Source organism: Hyla sarda, chromosome 10, assembly GCF_029499605.1.
Source record: "Hyla sarda isolate aHylSar1 chromosome 10, aHylSar1.hap1, whole genome shotgun sequence".
In the NCBI taxonomy this organism is placed as follows: domain Eukaryota; kingdom Metazoa; phylum Chordata; class Amphibia; order Anura; family Hylidae; genus Hyla; species Hyla sarda.
Genome location: NC_079198.1, coordinates 48,344,305 through 48,365,455, shown reverse-complemented (window position 1 = coordinate 48,365,455; position 21,151 = coordinate 48,344,305). Strand labels below are relative to the sequence as shown.

Below are 21,151 nucleotides of genomic sequence, written 5' to 3'. Positions count from 1 at the left end.
TTAGCACAGAGACAGAAAAAAAGGTAGTATATAGTAGGCTATTTGCTTGTATTTAGTCCCTTTGCAATGATAAGGCCACTGTTAAGTGTATCTTTACGCAGGAAAACCTTTTTTTTCTTTAATACACTGGTAGGTGTATAACGTGTGATATAATACTGAATTTAGCACAGAGACAGTAAAAAAGGTGGTATATAGTACGCTATTTGCTTGTATTTAGGCCCTGTGCAATGATAAGGCAACTGTTAAGCGTATTTTTACTCAGGAAAAAAAAAACTCTTTAATACACCGGCAGGTGTATAATGTGTGGTATAACGCTGAATTTAGAACAGAGATAGAAAAAAAGGTGGTATATGCTACGCTATTTGCTTGTATGTAGGCCCTTTGCAATGATAATGCCACTGAAAAAGCGTATTTGTACTCAGGAAAAACTTTTTTTTCTTTAATACACTGGCAGGTGTATAACGTGTGGTATAACACTGAATTTAGCACAGAGACAGAAAAAAAGGTAGTATATAGTAGGCTATTTGCTTGTATTTAGTCCCTTTGCAATGATAAGGCCACTGTTAAGTGTATCTTTACGCAGGAAAACCTTTTTTTTCTTTAATACACTGGTAGGTGTATAACGTGTGATATAATACTGAATTTAGCACAGAGACAGTAAAAAAGGTGGTATATAGTACGCTATTTGCTTGTATTTAGGCCCTGTGCAATGATAAGGCAACTGTTAAGCGTATTTTTACTCAGGAAAAAAAAATCTCTTTAATACACCGGCAGGTGTATAATGTGTGGTATAACACTGAATTTAGCACAGAGATAGAAAAAAAGGTGGTATATGGTACGCTATTTGCTTGTATTTAGGCCCTTTGCAATGATAAGGCCACTGTTCAGCGTATTTGTACTAAAGAAAAATAAAATTTTCTTTAATACACCGGCACGTTTATAACGTGTGGTATAACACTGAATTTAGAACAGAGACAGAAAAAAGGGTGGTATATGGTACGCTATTTGCTTGTATGTAGGCCCTTTGCAATGATAATGCCACTGAAAAAGCGTATTTGTACTCAGGAAAAACTTTTTTTTCTTTAATACACTGGCAGGTGTATAACGTGTGGTATAACACTGAATTTAGCACAGAGACAGAAAAAAAGGTAGTATATAGTAGGCTATTTGCTTGTATTTAGTCCCTTTGCAATGATAAGGCCACTGTTAAGTGTATCTTTACGCAGGAAAACCTTTTTTTTCTTTAATACACTGGTAGGTGTATAACGTGTGATATAATACTGAATTTAGCACAGAGACAGTAAAAAAGGTGGTATATAGTACGCTATTTGCTTGTATTTAGGCCCTGTGCAATGATAAGGCAACTGTTAAGCGTATTTTTACTCAGGAAAAAAAAAACTCTTTAATACACCGGCAGGTGTATAATGTGTGGTATAACGCTGAATTTAGAACAGAGATAGAAAAAAAGGTGGTATATGCTACGCTATTTGCTTGTATGTAGGCCCTTTGCAATGATAATGCCACTGAAAAAGCGTATTTGTACTCAGGAAAAACTTTTTTTTCTTTAATACACTGGCAGGTGTATAACGTGTGGTATAACACTGAATTTAGCACAGAGACAGAAAAAAAGGTAGTATATAGTAGGCTATTTGCTTGTATTTAGTCCCTTTGCAATGATAAGGCCACTGTTAAGTGTATCTTTACGCAGGAAAACCTTTTTTTTCTTTAATACACTGGTAGGTGTATAACGTGTGATATAATACTGAATTTAGCACAGAGACAGTAAAAAAGGTGGTATATAGTACGCTATTTGCTTGTATTTAGGCCCTGTGCAATGATAAGGCAACTGTTAAGCGTATTTTTACTCAGGAAAAAAAAAACTCTTTAATACACCGGCAGGTGTATAATGTGTGGTATAACGCTGAATTTAGCACAGAGATAGAAAAAAAGGTGGTATATGCTACGCTATTTGCTTGTATGTAGGCCCTTTGCAATGATAATGCCACTGAAAAAGCGTATTTGTACTCAGGAAAAACTTTTTTTTCTTTAATACACTGGCAGGTGTATAACGTGTTTTATAACACTTAATTTAGCACAGAGACAGAAAAAAAGGTGGTATATGGTACACTATTTGCTTGAATTTAGGCCCTTTGCAATGATAAGGCCACTGAAAAAGCTTATTTTTACGCAGGAAAACCGTTCTTTTCTTTAATACACCGGCAGGTGTATAACGTGTGGTATAAAACAGAAATACAGGTACTAAATAGTACACTATTTGCTTGTATGTAGGCCCTTTGCAATGATAAGGCCACTTTTAAGCGTATTTTTACGCAGGAAAACCTTTTTTTTTTTTCTTTAATACACCGGCAGGTGTATAACGTGTGGTATAACACTGAATTTAGCACAGAGACAGAAAAAAAGGTGGTATATGGTACGCTATTTGCTTGTATGTAGGCCCTTTGCAATGATAATGCCACTGAAAAAGCGTATTTGTACTCAGGAAAACCTTTTTTTTTCTTTAATACACCAGCAGGTGTATAACGTGTGGTATAACACTGAATTTAGCACAGAGACAGAAAAAAAAAGGTGGTATATGGTACGCTATTTGCTTGAATTTAGGCCCTTTGCAATGATAAGGCCACTGTTAAGCGTATTTTTACGCAGGAAAACCTTATTTTTCTTTAATACACCAGCAGGTGTATAATGTGTGGTATAACACTGAATTTAGCACAGAGACAGAAAAAAAGGTGGTATATGGTACGCCATTTGCTTGTATGTAGGCCCTTTGCAATGATAAGGCCACTGTTAAGCGTATTTGTACTCAGGAACAAATTTTTTTTCTTTAATACACCGACAGGTGTATAACGTGTGGTGTAAAACTGAATTTAGCACAGAGACAGAAAAAAATTTGGTATATGGTTCGCTATTTGCTTGAATTTAGGCACTTTGCAATGATAAGGCCTCTGTTAAGCGTATCTTTACGCAGGAAAACCTTTTTTTTCTTTAATACACCGGTAGGTGTATAACGTGTGATATAATACTGAATTTAGCACAGAGACAGTAAAAAAGGTGGTATATGGTACGCTATTTGCTTGTATTTAGGCCCTGTGCAATGATAAGGCCACTGTTAAGCGTATTTTTACTCAGGAAAAAAAAATCTCTTTAATACACCGGCAGGTGTATAATGTGTGGTATAACACTGAATTTAGCACAGAGATAGAAAAAAAGGTGGTATATGGTACGCTATTTGCTTGTATTTAGGCCCTTTGCAATGATAAGGCCACTGTTCAGCGTATTTGTACTAAAGAAAAATAAAATTTTCTTTAATACACCGGCAGGTTTATAACGTGTGGTATAACACTGAATTTAGAACAGAGACAGTAAAAAAGGTGGTATATAGTACGCTATTTGCTTGTATTTAGGCCCTGTGCAATGATAAGGCAACTGTTAAGCGTATTTTTACTCAGGAAAAAAAAATCTCTTTAATACACCGGCAGGTGTATAATGTGTGGTATAACACTGTATTTAGCACAGAGATAGAAAAAAAGGTGGTATATGGTACGCTATTTGCTTGTATTTAGGCCCTTTGCAATGATAAGGCCACTGTTCAGCGTATTTTTACTCAGGAAAAAAAAATCTCTTTAATACACCGGCAGGTGTATAATGTGTGGTATAACACTGTATTTAGCACAGAGATAGAAAAAAAGGTGGTATATGGTACGCTATTTGCTTGTATTTAGGCCCTTTGCAATGATAAGGCCACTGTTCAGCGTATTTGTACTAAAGAAAAATAAAATTTTCTTTAATACACCGGCAGGTTTATAACGTGTGGTATAACACTGAATTTAGAACAGAGACAGTAAAAAAGGTGGTATATAGTACGCTATTTGCTTGTATTTAGGCCCTGTGCAATGATAAGGCAACTGTTAAGCGTATTTTTACTCAGGAAAAAAAAAAACTCTTTAATACACCGGCAGGTGTATAATGTGTGGTATAACGCTGAATTTAGCACAGAGATAGAAAAAAAGGTGGTATATGGTACGCTATTTGCTTGTATTTAGGCCCTGTGCAATGATAAGGCCACTGTTAAGCGTATTTTTACTCAGGAAAAAAAAATCTCTTTAATACACCGGCAGGTGTATAATGTGTGGTATAACACTGAATTTAGCACAGAGATAGAAAAAAAGGTGGTATATGGTACGCTATTTGCTTGTATTTAGGCCCTTTGCAATGATAAGGCCACTGTTCAGCGTATTTGTACTAAAGAAAAATAAAATTTTCTTTAATACACCGGCACGTTTATAACGTGTGGTATAACACTGAATTTAGAACAGAGACAGAAAAAAAGGTGGTATATGGTACGCTATTTGCTTGTATGTAGGCCCTTTGCAATGATAATGCCACTGAAAAAGCGTATTTGTACTCAGGAAAAACTTTTTTTTCTTTAATACACTGGCAGGTGTATAACGTGTGGTATAACACTGAATTTAGCACAGAGACAGAAAAAAAGGTAATATATAGTAGGCTATTTGCTTGTATTTAGTCCCTTTGCAATGATAAGGCCACTGTTAAGTGTATCTTTACGCAGGAAAACCTTTTTTTTCTTTAATACACTGGTAGGTGTATAACGTGTGATATAATACTGAATTTAGCACAGAGACAGTAAAAAAGGTGGTATATAGTACGCTATTTGCTTGTATTTAGGCCCTGTGCAATGATAAGGCAACTGTTAAGCGTATTTTTACTCAGGAAAAAAAAAACTCTTTAATACACCGGCAGGTGTATAATGTGTGGTATAACGCTGAATTTAGAACAGAGATAGAAAAAAAGGTGGTATATGCTACGCTATTTGCTTGTATGTAGGCCCTTTGCAATGATAATGCCACTGAAAAAGCGTATTTGTACTCAGGAAAAACTTTTTTTTCTTTAATACACTGGCAGGTGTATAACGTGTTTTATAACACTTAATTTAGCACAGAGACAGAAAAAAAGGTGGTATATGGTACACTATTTGCTTGAATTTAGGCCCTTTGCAATGATAAGGCCACTGAAAAAGCTTATTTTTACGCAGGAAAACCGTTCTTTTCTTTAATACACCGGCAGGTGTATAACGTGTGGTATAAAACAGAAATACAGGTACTAAATAGTACACTATTTGCTTGTATGTAGGCCCTTTGCAATGATAAGGCCACTTTTAAGCGTATTTTTACGCAGGAAAACCTTTTTTTTTTTTCTTTAATACACCGGCAGGTGTATAACGTGTGGTATAACACTGAATTTAGCACAGAGACAGAAAAAAAGGTGGTATATGGTACGCTATTTGCTTGTATGTAGGCCCTTTGCAATGATAATGCCACTGAAAAAGCGTATTTGTACTCAGGAAAACCTTTTTTTTTCTTTAATACACCAGCAGGTGTATAACGTGTGGTATAACACTGAATTTAGCACAGAGACAGAAAAAAAAAGGTGGTATATGGTACGCTATTTGCTTGAATTTAGGCCCTTTGCAATGATAAGGCCACTGTTAAGCGTATTTTTACGCAGGAAAACCTTATTTTTCTTTAATACACCAGCAGGTGTATAATGTGTGGTATAACACTGAATTTAGCACAGAGACAGAAAAAAAGGTGGTATATGGTACGCCATTTGCTTGTATGTAGGCCCTTTGCAATGATAAGGCCACTGTTAAGCGTATTTGTACTCAGGAACAAATTTTTTTTCTTTAATACACCGACAGGTGTATAACGTGTGGTGTAAAACTGAATTTAGCACAGAGACAGAAAAAAATTTGGTATATGGTTCGCTATTTGCTTGAATTTAGGCCCTTTGCAATGATAAGGCCTCTGTTAAGCGTATCTTTACGCAGGAAAACCTTTTTTTTCTTTAATACACCGGTAGGTGTATAACGTGTGATATAATACTGAATTTAGCACAGAGACAGTAAAAAAGGTGGTATATGGTACGCTATTTGCTTGTATTTAGGCCCTGTGCAATGATAAGGCCACTGTTAAGCGTATTTTTACTCAGGAAAAAAAAATCTCTTTAATACACCGGCAGGTGTATAATGTGTGGTATAACACTGAATTTAGCACAGAGATAGAAAAAAAGGTGGTATATGGTACGCTATTTGCTTGTATTTAGGCCCTTTGCAATGATAAGGCCACTGTTCAGCGTATTTGTACTAAAGAAAAATAAAATTTTCTTTAATACACCGGCAGGTTTATAACGTGTGGTATAACACTGAATTTAGAACAGAGACAGTAAAAAAGGTGGTATATAGTACGCTATTTGCTTGTATTTAGGCCCTGTGCAATGATAAGGCAACTGTTAAGCGTATTTTTACTCAGGAAAAAAAAAAACTCTTTAATACACCGGCAGGTGTATAATGTGTGGTATAACGCTGAATTTAGCACAGAGATAGAAAAAAAGGTGGTATATGCTACGCTATTTGCTTGTATGTAGGCCCTTTGCAATGATAATGCCACTGAAAAAGCGTATTTGTACTCAGGAAAAACTTTTTTTTCTTTAATACACTGGCAGGTGTATAACGTGTGGTATAACACTGAATTTAGCACAGAGACAGAAAAAAAGGTAGTATATAGTACGCTATTTGCTTGTATTTAGTCCCTTTGCAATGATAAGGCCACTGTTAAGCGTATCTTTACGCAGGAAAACCTTTTTTTTCTTTAATACACTGGTAGGTGTATAACGTGTGATATAATACTGAATTTAGCACAGAGACAGTAAAAAAGGTGGTATGTGGTACGCTATTTGCTTGTATTTAGGTCCTGTGCAATGATAAGGCCACTGTTAAGCGTATTTTTACTCAGGAAAAAAAAATCTCTTTAATACACCGGCAGGTGTATAACGCGTGGTATAACACTGAATTTAGCACAGAGATAGAAAAAAAGGTGGTATATGGTACGCTATTTGCTTATATTTAGGCCCTGTGCAATGATAAGGCCACTGTTAAGCGTATTTTTACTCAGGAAAAAAAAATCTCTTTAATACACCGGCAGGTGTATAACGCGTGGTATAACACTGAATTTAGCACAGAGATAGAAAAAAAGGTGGTATATGCTACGCTATTTGCTTGTATTTAGGCCCTTGGCAATGATAAGGCCACTGTTCAGCGTATTTGTACTCAAGAAAAAAAAATTTTTTTTAATACACCGGCAGGTTTATAACGTGTGGTATAACACTTAATTTAGAACAGAGACAGAAAAAAAGGTGGTATATGGTACGCTATTTGCTTGTATGTAGGCCCTTTGCAATGATAATGCCACTGAAAAAGCATATTTGTACTCAGGAAAAACTTTTTTTTCTTTAATACACTGACAGGTGTATAACGTGTGGTGTAAAACTGAATTTAGCACAGAGACAGAAAAAAATTTGGTATATGGTTCGCTATTTGCTTGAATTTAGGCCCTTTGCAATGATAAGGCCTCTGTTAAGCGTATCTTTACGCAGGAAAACCTTTTTTTTCTTTAATACACCGGTAGGTGTATAACGTGTGATATAATACTGAATTTAGCACAGAGACAGTAAAAAAGGTGGTATATGGTACGCTATTTGCTTGTATTTAGGCCCTGTGCAATGATAAGGCCACTGTTAAGCGTATTTTTACTCAGGAAAAAAAAATCTCTTTAATACACCGGCAGGTGTATAATGTGTGGTATAACACTGAATTTAGCACAGAGATAGAAAAAAAGGTGGTATATGGTACGCTATTTGCTTGTATTTAGGCCCTTTGCAATGATAAGGCCACTGTTCAGCGTATTTGTACTAAAGAAAAATAAAATTTTCTTTAATACACCGGCAGGTTTATAACGTGTGGTATAACACTGAATTTAGAACAGAGACAGTAAAAAAGGTGGTATATAGTACGCTATTTGCTTGTATTTAGGCCCTGTGCAATGATAAGGCAACTGTTAAGCGTATTTTTACTCAGGAAAAAAAAAAACTCTTTAATACACCGGCAGGTGTATAATGTGTGGTATAACGCTGAATTTAGCACAGAGATAGAAAAAAAGGTGGTATATGCTACGCTATTTGCTTGTATTTAGTCCCTTTGCAATGATAAGGCCACTGTTAAGCGTATCTTTACGCAGGAAAACCTTTTTTTTCTTTAATACACCGGTAGGTGTATAACGTGTGATATAATACTGAATTTAGCACAGAGACAGTAAAAAAGGTGGTATATGGTACGCTATTTGCTTGTATTTAGGCCCTGTGCAATGATAAGGCCACTGTTAAGCGTATTTTTACTCAGGAAAAAAAAATCTCTTTAATACACCGGCAGGTGTATAACGCGTGGTATAACACTGAATTTAGCACAGAGATAGAAAAAAAGGTGGTATATGGTACGCTATTTGCTTATATTTAGGCCCTGTGCAATGATAAGGCCACTGTTAAGCGTATTTTTACTCAGGAAAAAAAAATCTCTTTAATACACCGGCAGGTGTATAACGCGTGGTATAACACTGAATTTAGCACAGAGATAGAAAAAAAGGTGGTATATGCTACGCTATTTGCTTGTATTTAGGCCCTTGGCAATGATAAGGCCACTGTTCAGCGTATTTGTACTCAAGAAAAAAAATTTTTTTTTAATACACCGGCAGGTTTATAACGTGTGGTATAACACTTAATTTAGAACAGAGACAGAAAAAAAGGTGGTATATGGTACGCTATTTGCTTGTATGTAGGCCCTTTGCAATGATAATGCCACTGAAAAAGCGTATTTGTACTCAGGAAAAACTTTTTTTTCTTTAATACACTGACAGGTGTATAACGTGTGGTATAACACTGAATTTAGCACAGAGACAGAAAAAAAGGTAGTATATGGTACGCTATTTGCTTGTATTTAGTCCCTTTGCAATGATAAGGCCACTGTTCAGCGTATATTTTTACTCAGTAAAAACTTTTTTTTCTTTAATACACCGGCAGGTGTATAACGTGTGGTATAACACTGAATTTAGCACAGAGACAGAAAAAAAGGTGGTATATGATACGCTATTTGCTTGTATTTAGGCCCTTTGCAATGATAAGGCCACTGAAAAAGCGTATTTGTACTCAGGAAAAAATTTTTTTTCTTTAATACACCGGCAGGTGTATAACGTGTGGTATAACACTGAATTTAGCACAGAGACAGAGTAACAGGTGAAAAATGGTAAAAAGGCACTAAAGTCCACACTAATATGACTTATTTCTGAACAGCAGCAGGACCCAACAGTGCAGCACCACCAGAAAAAAAAAAAATCCAGGGATTAAACCCTAAATTGCACTCTGTCACACAATTCTGAGCAGCAGAAGATTTGTGGAGAAAAAAAACTCAATAGAGCTGAAAAATAAGGAGATAAGATGCTTCAGAAAGTTCAGGCAGCTTGGAGATCTGTATGAGGCAGCTGACAGCTATCTGCCCCTCTCTGCTGCAATGCTCAATAACGTGAATAGGAGGTTTAGCTATCAATGATCCTTCTCAGTGTAACAGCAGAGCACTCTGCACTTCTGCCTTTCCCTAATGCTGATGTGACTAGCAGTTGCAGTGTAACACTGTGGTATGAGCTATTCACACACACACACACACAGTCCTGTCCTCTCCATCTGAGTGCATAGATGAAATGAAGACAGGCAAGATGGCTGCCGATTATATAGGGGCTGTGACATCACAGGGGTCAGTGAACACTGATAGGCTGCATCTCACATGTGGTTCAGGGTCAGACAGCCTACCTTCATTCCCGCCGCTGTTTCCCGCCCTCCCATAATCTCCTGCCCCATGTACTCACATGTGGATCCGCCATCTTAACTCTACAATAGCCTGTAACGCTGTAAAATGGAGTTTAATTAAGCGATTTGTGCGATAGAATCGGGGCGATATTCGTATTCGTTGCGAATCGAATTTTTCATGAAATTCGTAACGAATTCGGGTTTGTCAAGTTCGATTCGCTCATCTCTAATTGGTATGTCATAAAATTATAGATAAATGTCCATTAAAGTGCCATTGCAGTCCTGGAAGAACATCACAGTCTTTCACACTTATAGAATGTCCTTTTGATTGTAACAGTTAAGTGTAATAATCAGGTATCTGTGACCTCAGACTTTGCCAAAGCAACAATGTTTCTTATATATCATACAGAGCAATTGTAGGATACTGTATTCTTTAGTTCAGTAGCACTGGTTAGTATACTCAAATACCGGCAATTCATTCAAACTATGCACATAGTATTAAAGTGGATTTATCTCACCGGTCCGGATGCAATATACAGATGTATAGTTACCGTTCCTCAGTGATGTTTGGCAGCCATCTGTCCCAGGGGCGGATCCAGAGTGGAGTCTATTAGAGTATTTTGTGTTGCCGGACAGAAAATAAGATGTTGCTTACGGAACTTACAATATTATTAAATGTATCATACAGTCCTAACCTTGTTTAAGACTCTTAGGCCATGTTCACATGTCAGAATAATAATCAAATATACCAATTGCCACATAATGGGAAAGTGCTAAAGAAGTTTTTACCATTAAAAACTACAGCTTCCAGTATGACCTAAGTAGTGGTAAGGGGATGCTGGGAGTTGTTGTTTCACCCATCATTACTGCAGAACTTCTTCAGTGACTACAGCTCTGATGGGACACACACAGGAGGATACAGAATGACATCAGTGACTACAGGTGACGTCTTCTCTATAGTCTTTCCTTATCTAATTCAGATGTACATACTACCGGGACTTGTTTCAGCTAAATGTTCTCCCTGCAGAACTTGATGCCCAGACGTCTCCTCACTATGTCAGCGGATTCTGATCCTCTATATGAAAACAATAATTATTATAATACTGCCAAACACTGTATTCTTCGAATATAATACTGGCACATACCTTCTGAATATAATTCTGACACTGTACCTCCTGAATATACAACACACTGTACCCTCTGAATATAATACTATCACACACCGTACCCTCTGAATATAATACTACCACACACTGCGCCATCTAAAGGTAATACTACCACACACTGTGCCCTCTGAATATAACACTACCACACACCGTGCCCTCTAAATTTAATACTACCATACACTGCACTCTCTGAATAGAATACTACCACACACTGTACCCTCTGTATATAATACTACCAAACACTGCACTCTCTGAATATAATACTACCACACACTGCACTCTCTGAATATACTACCACACACTGTGCCCTCTAAATTTAATACTACCACACACTGCACTCTCTGAATAGAATACTACCACACACTGTACCCTCTGTATATAATACTACCACACACTGCACTCTCTGAATATAATACTACCACACACTGTACCCTCTAAATTTAACCTCTTAACGACGCAGGACGTATATTTACGTCCTGCGCCGGCTCCCGCGATATGAAGCGGGATCGCGCCGCGATCCCGCATCATATCGCGTGGGTCCCGGCGCTAATCAACGGCCGGGACCCGCGGCTAATACCACACATCGCCGATCGCGGCGATGTGCGGTATTAACCCTTTAGAAGCGGCGGTCAAAGCTGACCGCCTCTTCTAAAGTGAAACTGAAAGTATCCCGGCTGCTCAGTCGGGCTGTTCGGGACCGCCGCGGTGAAATCGCGGCGTCCCGAACAGCTGATCGGACACCGGGAGGGCTCTTACCTGCCTCCTCGGTGTCCGATCGACGAATGACTGCTCCGTGCCTGAGATCCAGGCAGGAGCAGTCAAGCGTCGATAATGCTGATCACAGGCGTGTTAATACACGCCTGTGATCAGGATGAGAGATCAGTGTGTGCAGTGTTATAGGTCCCTATGGGACCTATAACACTGCAAAAAAAAAGTTAAAAAAAAGTGTTAATAAAGGTCATTTAACCCCTTCCCTAATAAAAGTTTGAATCACCCCCCTTTTCCCATAAGAAAAATAAAACAGTGTAAAAAAAATAAAAATAAACATATGTGGTATCGCCGCGTGCGTAAATGTCCGAACTATAAAAATATATCATTAATTAAGCCGTACGGTCAATGGCGTACGCGCAAAAAATTTCCAAAGTCCAAAAAAGCATATTTTGGTAACTTTTTATAACATTAAAAAATGAATAAAAAGTGATCAAAAAGTCAGATCAAAACAAAAATCATACCAATAAAAACTTCAGATCACGGCGCAAAAAATGAGTCCTCATACCGCCCCGTACGTGGAAAAATAAAAAAGTTATAGGGGTCAGAAGATGACATTTTTAAACGTATAAATTTTCCTGCATGTAGTTATGATTTTTTCCAGAAGTGCGACAAAAACAAACCTATATAAGTAGGGTATCATTTTAACCGTATGGACCTACAGAATAATGATAAGGTGTAATTTTCACCGAAATATGCACTGCGTAGAAACCAAAAGTTACAAAATGGTGTTTTTTTTTTCGATTTTGTCGCACAATGATTTTTTTTTCCGTTTCGCCGTGCATTTTTGGGTAAAATGACTAATGTCACTGCAAAGTAGAATTGGCAACACAAAAAATAAGCCATAATATGGATTTTTAGGTGGAAAATTGAAAGGGTTATGATTTTTTAAAGGTAAGGAGGAAAAAACGAAAGTGCAAAAATGGAAAAACCCTGAGTCCTTAAGGGGTTAATACTACCACACACTGCACTCTCTGAATATAACTTGCTGTGCAGTGCACCCTCTGAATAAAATACCCAAATGTATTGTGGCCCATAAAAAAAATGTACCACCCCAGAAATTCCTCATAATCTACAATATACTTCTGAAATGCAAAACACTCTGTGCCTTCACATATAGTAATAATGCCCCATCTTGTGCCCCTACATATAATAATTATGACCCGTCCTGTTCCCCCCACATAATAATGCCCTGTGCCCCTAACATATATTGCCCCCTGTGCTGTGCCCTTCACATATAATTCCCCGTTTTTGCCCCTCACATATAATGCCCCCCATGCTGTGCCCCTCACATATAATACTCCTGTCATATGCCCCACACATATAATGCCCCCTGTGCTGTGCCCTTCACATATAATGCCCCCGTTCTTTGCCCCTCACATATAATGCCCTCATCATGCACCCCTCCCATATAATGCCCCGTGCTGTGCCCTTCACATATAATGCCCCCGTTCTTTGCCCCTCACATATAAAGCCCTCATCATGCGCCCCTCACATAAAATGCCCCCTGTCCTGTCCAGTCAGGGGGCATTATATGTGAGAGGCACAGCACAGGGGGCATTATATGTTTGGGGCACATGACAGAAGCATTATATGTGAGGGGCACAGGACAGGGGGCATTATATGTGAGGGGCGCATGATGGCGCATTATATATGAGGGGCACAGGATGGGGGCATTATATATGAGGGGCGCATGATGGGGGCATTATTTGTGAGGGGCACAGCACAGGGGGCATTATATATGTGGTGCACAGCACAGGGGGCATTAGATGTGATGGGCACAGAACAAGGGGCATTATATGCGTGGGGCACAGCACGGGCATTATATGTGAGGGGAACAGCACAGGGGGAATTATATGTGTGGGGCACAGCACAGGGGGCATTATATGTGTGGGGCACAGCACAGGGGGCATTATATGTGTGGGGCACAGCACAGGGGGCATTATGTGTGGGGCACAGCACAGGGGGCATTATATGATATAATGCCCCCTGTGCTGTGCCCCACACATAATGCCCCCTGTGCTGTGCCCCACACATATAATGCCCCCTGTGCTGTGCCCCTCACATATAATGCCCCCTGTGCTGTGCCCACACATATAAATTTTATGTGTGGGGGGCACAGCACAGGGGGCATTATATGTGTGGGGCACAGCACAGGGGGTATTATATGTGTGGGGCAAAGCACAGGGGGCAATATACCATATAATGCCCCCTGTGCTGTGCCCCACACATATAATACCCCCTGTGCTGTGCCCCACACATATAATGCCCCCTGTGCTGTGCCCCCCACACATATAATTTATATGTGTGGGCACAGCACAGGGGGCATTATATGTGAGGGGCACAGCACAGGGGGCCCCCCCTGTCATGTGCTCTTAACATATAGTGCCCCCAGTGCTTTGCCCTGCAGCACCTCACATTAAAAATTCCCCTTTCTCTCCCCTCCCCCCCCCCCCTAAGTTTTTAAATCCCCCTCCCCCTCCGATACAGGGCCCTTAACAGTGGCACATATTCCAAATCCCAAATCCCCTGGGCCCTGAGCATACTCTTCTTACTTACTGTATGCTGGCCGCGGGGATGGGATTTCCGGGCGCCGGCGCGATGATGTGACGTCATCGCGCCGGCCTGCAGAGGATCGCGTCCCCGCAGCTCACACGCTGTGTACTCACAGCGTGTGAGACTGCCTAGGTTAGTGAATGGTGGAGCGGAAGCTTACAGCTTCGGCTCCACCATTCTAGGGGGTGGGGGACAGCAATCTCGGGGGGGGGGGGGCAATTGCCCCGTTGCCCCCCCCTGGATCCGCCACTGATCTGTCTCTGCTCTCTGGCCTGAGAGCGCACCGCTGGAGTCTCTGCCGACTCCTATTTACGCGGTGCTATCGGATGGTGGGCAATGAACACAGGGGCTGCAGCGCTTGCAAAGGCAGGTATTCCAGGTGGCGTCCTCGTGCAGGTAGCGCGCGCTCAAGGAATGTCCGTGTGATAGCTGGTGGTTTCTATGGACTGCAAATAGTGATGGTTAAACATACGTCTCTTAGGGGGGTCACCGGCGAGTAGCCCTTTCTCTCCATTCTTTGCAAGATTTGTAAATTACTTCTATTAAAAAATCTTAATCCATCCAATAGTTATTAGCTTCTGAAGTTGAGTTGTTACCTTCGATCTAACTGCTCTCTGATGACTCACGTCCCGGGAGCTGTGCAGTTCCTATGGGAATATTCTCCCATCATGCACAGCTCCCGGGACGTGACATCATCATTGAGCAGTTAGACAGAAAACTTCAGAAGCTAATAACTATTGGAAGGATCCGGAGTCAGTTAATATATATATTTGCCTGGAATACCCCTTTAATGAGAAATCTAGTTTCTCATCTCCAAATTTGTGGAGCTCCTGTTTACAATGTTCTGGTTGAGATATCATACAAATTCTTCAAAAGTCACATGCCATCAATATAGTGGTTATATAAGCGTAAATTACTCTCAACAGGGTTGTTGCTATTAAAGACCTTAGATGCCTCAAAATGAGCCAAAAATTAATTAGCGGAAGTGGTGGCCACATTGGTCCCCATCGTGGTACGTGCTAATTGGTAATAACAGCTTCCTTTGAATTCAAAAGAATTATGGCTTAACATGAACTCCAAGATCTCACAAACATGAACTCCAGGATCTCATAACATATTTTCATCATTATTTTTGCTGGTCCCTTTGCTGGTCTTTTGTGTCCTTTAGAAATAATAGAACATTTTTGTATGTTGTTAATTAAGAGTATTTAACCCCTAGAGGATGCAGTATGCTATTCGCCCACTCCCCTTCAAGAGCTGAGCAGACGTCATTGCGGGAAGGTCCTGGTGGCTATCAGCAGCTGAAAACCGTGTCTAGCCCCTTAGACACCATAATCAAAGTTCATTGCTGCATCTAAAATGTTAAAAAAAAAAAAAAAAAAAAAGCAATCTCAGTTCTTAGCGGAGTTGATCGGGACCACCGTAGTGGCCCGTTCAGCTGAGAGGATGATGGGAGGGCCCTTACCTGCCTCCTTGCCATCCAATCAGCACTCCTATGCTCCATTCAACCATGGTAGGCTGGAGCAATGGAGCGTCGATAACACTAAGCTGTGCTATGGCATAGCATTGTTCAGTGTGTGCAATCTAATGACTGCATGTAATTGTCCCCTATGAGGACTAATACATTGTAAAAAATAAAAATTTAATTATAATAAATATGATTTAATCCCTTTCCTAATAAAAGTTTGAATCACCCCTCTTTTCCCTTTAAAAAAAAATGTAAAAAAATAAAATAAACAAAGACATGTGGTATCACCGCATGCGTAAATGTCCGCACTATAAAAATATAACAAAATACATAATGGCATATTCTTGGTTACTTTGTATACCCTAAACTAATGTATAAAAAGCGATCAAAAAGTCCCATCAAAACAAGTGGTTCCAATAAAATCTACAGATCACGGCGCAAACAATGAGTCTTCTCACAAATACAGAAAAATAAAAAAGTTTTAGGGGCCAGAAGAGGACAATTTTAAACATGGTAATTTTCGTACAAAAAGGAATAATTTTTTATAATTAGTAAATCAAAATAAAACTGAAATAATTTGGTTTCATTGTAAACATATGGGCCTACAGAATAAAGATAATGTGGGAGATTTATCAATTAGCCTTAAAACCCTAATTTAAGTTGCCGACAATGAAACGCGTGGGGTCTTTAGGGGGGCACTTGCCTGGTAACTCCTCCATTAACCGTCCTGTGTCATTTCATCATAACCTTGCTACATGAGAATACAGGTTGTATATGGGCTGTTGAGATGAATATAGTGTTATGTGGTAGCTTATGTGTATATCACAGTGACGTTATTGATGTATTGTAATAGGCAGGTGCCCTGGGTGGGGTTCCCTTGTTGAGGGGGCTCACCCTGTTTTGTGCTTTGGCTGCTTTAGGCCTGTTTTAAATGTTTTTAATAGTCTTGTCTGTCCTTTTGATCTATGTATTAATAAAGAGAACATTTTGATATTTATGGGTGTGCGCTGTTTTGCGTGTTTCTTTTTCTTTTTGGATACTGTGTTACATTTGATACGTATAGCAGCACCCCTTTTCTAATTGATGTCGCTGAGCCTGCTCATATTGTAGTGGTTAAAACCCTAATTGACAGTTTTTTCCTATAACAACCAATCACAGCTCAGCTGTTATATCTTAACGAGTTCTTCTAAAAGTGAAAGTTGAGCTGTGATTGGTTGTTATGCTAAAAAGACAATTAGGGTTTCAGGTTGATTGATAAATCAGGGCCAATGTGGTTTTTTTTATGTAAAAGTACACTGCGTAGAAGAAGAAGCCCCAAAAAACTACAAACAGTGTTTTTTTTTTGTTTGGTTTGTTTCTTTCAATATTGCCCCACAAATAATTTTTCTTTTGGTTTCGGCATTGATTTGTGGTGAAATTATTGATGTCAAGCCCTCATGAAGATCTGTAGGTGGAAAATTTAAAGCATTATGATTTTTAGAAGGCGAGGAGTAAAAAACTAAAGTGCAAAAATGAAAAAACCCTGAGTCCTGGATGAAGACCTTTGATATGTAGGGAATATAAAAAGCAGCAGTAAGCTGCAAAACTGCAGTCTCCTATGTTTACTGTCTGCATCCCATGACCTGATCGCAAATTTTTATTTGTTCAACATTATGAATTGCCTGTTATCCATTGACTTTGAGCACCACAAGACACATATGAATAGTGCTTGTCAAATCCAGAGTGCTATATATATATATATATATATATATATATCCTCCTGTTTAGGTGTATTTGTAGTGCCAGTCAAGTGAACTTTCTATTGTTTGAGTTTTTATGCTTTCCCCTTTTTTGTTACACATGGAAATTGAAATGTTAAATGTGTTCTCTTGCAGCTTGCACCGAGGATTGCTGTAAGTCACTATCTTTTTTTTACTTTTTTATGTGTGTGCCTTTATTTCTCATTTTACATACAGTACAAATTATGATTTGCCAAGCCAGCCAGCCAATCACTGGCCACAGCAGTGGTCCATTTCAGCAAGCGATTGCCTAAGCAGTTAGATCAGTTTTCACCTCTTTGGTTGAATCATCATGGAATTTTAGCAGCAGCCCCTCATTATGTTATGGATTTGTGATTGACTTTACCATGTTCTGTATATAGGGGTGAGATTCACTGTGAATTTGAAACAAAGTCCCACATAACACATCCTGTTCTTGCATTGTATTTGCACCCTAATGGGACATAATCAGTCATAGTGCATAGGGCGCCATGAGCTGTCAATATGGCCCTGGCCCCAGTACCATATTTTTTAGCTAGATAAAATGAATACATAGTTATGTAGTCACATGGGTATGCATACAATAAATGTGTCAGTCAGGGAGGATTTAGATACAGCTAGAATTGCCTACAGGCATTGCATATTACAAGGTAAGTAAAAAGTGTGCACCTGTGCTGCACATGACATGTACAGGGCCTTATGCATAAGAAGTACTCAAGAAGTATCATTGCCCATTGCAACCACATTTCAGCAAAATAAAAATGCAAAAGAAGGGTTCCAGATGGCAAGTAAAATTACTAAAAACAAACACATTTTTAGATTTAGGAGCAAAAGGTGCCCGAGTGATTTTTTTAAATGGCACCATACAGATAGTCTTTACACACATGATAAGTTTGGTTATCACAGTAAATACGAGGGTGGCAGATAAGATTGATTACTGTTAACCATTACTATGACACAGAAAATAATCATAGCTATATTTCAGCTTCAGGGTTTGTTATTGAAAATTGAAGCTTTAAGTTCATAGAATAATAAAGAGTATTAAGGGCTTGCTCACATCACATTTACACCTTTCGCAATCTATCAAAATGGGATGCTGAAATAGTTGTAACTGTACTGGCACAGACTCCATTGACTTCAATGGCTCAAACTGTTACTGAGCAGGTGAGAAGATTGGGATGCGAGCCGTGGGCGGGCGCGTCCCGCTACGCGGGTCGCATCCCCGCCGGTGACACTAATGCAGCGCTCCCGGTAAGCAGGAGCAGGGACCCGGAGTGCTCGCGGCGTTCACCTCCATGCAGCGCCCCGGTCAGACCCGCTGACCTGGAGCGCTGCATTAGTGTCACCGGCGGGGATGCGACCCGCGTAGCGACTCGCATCCCAATCTCCTCACCTGCCCCGTCGTCCTCCGTCTGCTCAGTCCGGGCGCGCGCGGCCCCGCTCCCTAGGGCGCGTGCGCGCCGGCTCTCTGAGATTTAAAGGGCCAGTGCGCCATTGATTGGCGCCTAGCCCAATCAGTACCTGCACCTGTGTCCTCCTTATAAAAACCCACTTCCCCTTCCTGGTATCGCCGGATCTTGTTGCCTAGTGCCAGTGAAAACGTTTTGTGTATGTTCCAAGCCAGTGTTCCAGACCCTCTGCTGTTGTCCCTGACTACGATCCTTGCTGCCTGCCCTGACCTTCTGCTACGTCCGACCTTGATCTTGCCTTGTCCCTTGTACCGCGCCTGTCTCAGCCGTCAGCTGGGGTTGAGTCGCTATCGGTTGGAACCACCTGGGGGTTACCTGCCGCTGCAAGTCCATCCCGCTTTGCGGCGGGCTCTGGTGAAAACCAGTAAACCCTTAGACTCCGTTCCCCTAGTACGGCCCACGTCATCACCCCACTGACACAGAGGAGCCACCACCAGTGTCCTCGCTGCATACCTATCCGGATCCTGACAGTAGAGCCGGCCATGGATCCCGCTGAGGTCCCGCTGCCTGTTGTCGCTGACCTTACCACGGTGGTCACCCAGCAATCCCAACAGATCGCGCAACAAGGACAGCAGCTGACCCAACTGACGGTCATGCTGCAACAACTTCTGCCACAGCTTCAGCAATCATCTCCTCCGCCAGCTCCTGCACCTCCTCCGCAGCGAGTGGCCGTTCCTAGCCTCCGCCTGTCTCTACCGGACAAGTTTAATGGGGACTCCAAACAGTGCCGTGGTTTCCTATCCCAGTGTTCCCTACACTTAGAGATGATGTCGGACCAATTCCCCACTGAACGGTCTAAGGTGGCTTTCGTAGTCAGTCTCCTGTCTGGAAAGGCCTTGTCATGGGCCACACCGCTCTGGGATCGCAATGATCCTGCTACTGCTACTATCCAGTCCTTCTTCGCTGAAGTTCGTAGTGTCTTTAAGGAGCCAGCCCGGGCCTCCTCTGCCGAGACTGCTTTGCTGAACCTAGTCCAAGGAAATTCTTCCATGGGCGAATACGCCATCCAGTTTCGTACCCTCGCCTTAGAATCATCCTGGAACAATGAGGCCCTCTGCGCGACCTTCAAGAAAGGCTTATCCAGCAACATCAAGGATGTACTGGCCGCACGAGAAATTCCTGCTAACCTGTCTGAACTAATCCATTTGGCTACCCGCATTGACATGCGTTATTCTGAAAGACGCCAGGAGCTCAGACAGGAAAAGGATCTTGTTCGCACCAGGCGATTTCTCTCCCCGGCTCCTCTCTTCTCTAGTCCACTGCAATCTGTTCCTGTGCCTTCTGCCGAGGAGGCTATGCAAGTGGATCGGTCCTGTCTGACCCTACAAGAGAGGACTCGCCGCCGTAACGAGAATCTATGCCTGTACTGTGCTAGTACCGAACACTTCCTAAAAGACTGTCCTATCCGCCCTCCGCGTCAGGAGAGACGCACTCCGTTAGCTCACAATGGTGAGACGACTCTAGGTGTGAATTCTGCTTCTCCATGTCTCACTGTGCCTGTGCGGATTTCTCCTTCTGTTAACTCCTCCTTCTCTGCTGTGGCCTTCTTGGACTCCGGTTCTGCAGGAAATTTTATTTTGGCCTCTTTTGTTAATAGGTTCAGCATCGCAATGACCAGTCTCGTCAAGCCGCTCTACATTTCCTCTGTCAACGGAGAAAAATTGGAATGCACTGTGCATTACCGCACAGAACCCCTGCTTATGAGCATTAGACTGCATCACAAAAAAATAAATTTCTTGTCCTGCCCAACTGCACCTCTGAAATCCTCCTCGGTCTGCCATGGCTCCAACGTCATTCTCCTACCCTTGACTGGACCACCGGGGAGATGAAAAGTTGGGGTCCATCTTGCCTCAAACGGTGCCTCACGTCTGCTCCTACTTGTCAAACCCGTGTGGCCCCACCTTTGCCAGGTCTTCCCAAGGCCTACCAGGACTTTGCTGATGTCTTCTGCAAAAAACAAGCAAAGATCTTACCACCTCATAGGCCTTACGACTTCCCCCTTTGACCTCCTTCCTGGTACCACTCCACCCCGGGGCAGGATCTAACCTCTGTCTGCCCCTGAGACTCAAGCCATGTCCGACTATATCCAGGAGAACCTAAAAAGAGGTTTCATTCGGAAGTCCTCATCCATTGCTGGAGCAGGGTTCTTCTTTGTCTCTAAAGAAGACGGTTCCTTACAGCCATGCATTGACTACCGCGGTTTAAATAAAATCACCATCAAAAACCGCTATCCCCTGCCTT

The 21,151-nt window shown here is 41.0% G+C and overlaps 1 protein-coding gene across 4 annotated transcripts in view; it reads left to right on the top strand.

Annotated features, from left to right (window-relative positions):
• IZUMO3 (IZUMO family member 3) overlaps window positions 1-21,151 on the top strand; it is a 312,623-nt gene that overhangs the window by 177,854 nt on the left and 113,618 nt on the right. For all 4 annotated transcript variants that reach the window (XM_056542993.1, XM_056542991.1, XM_056542992.1 and 1 more), the window contains one exon: window positions 17,559-17,576. In XM_056542993.1, the coding sequence (XP_056398968.1) occupies window positions 17,559-17,576 (18 nt within the window). The remainder of the gene's footprint in view (window positions 1-17,558; window positions 17,577-21,151) is intronic.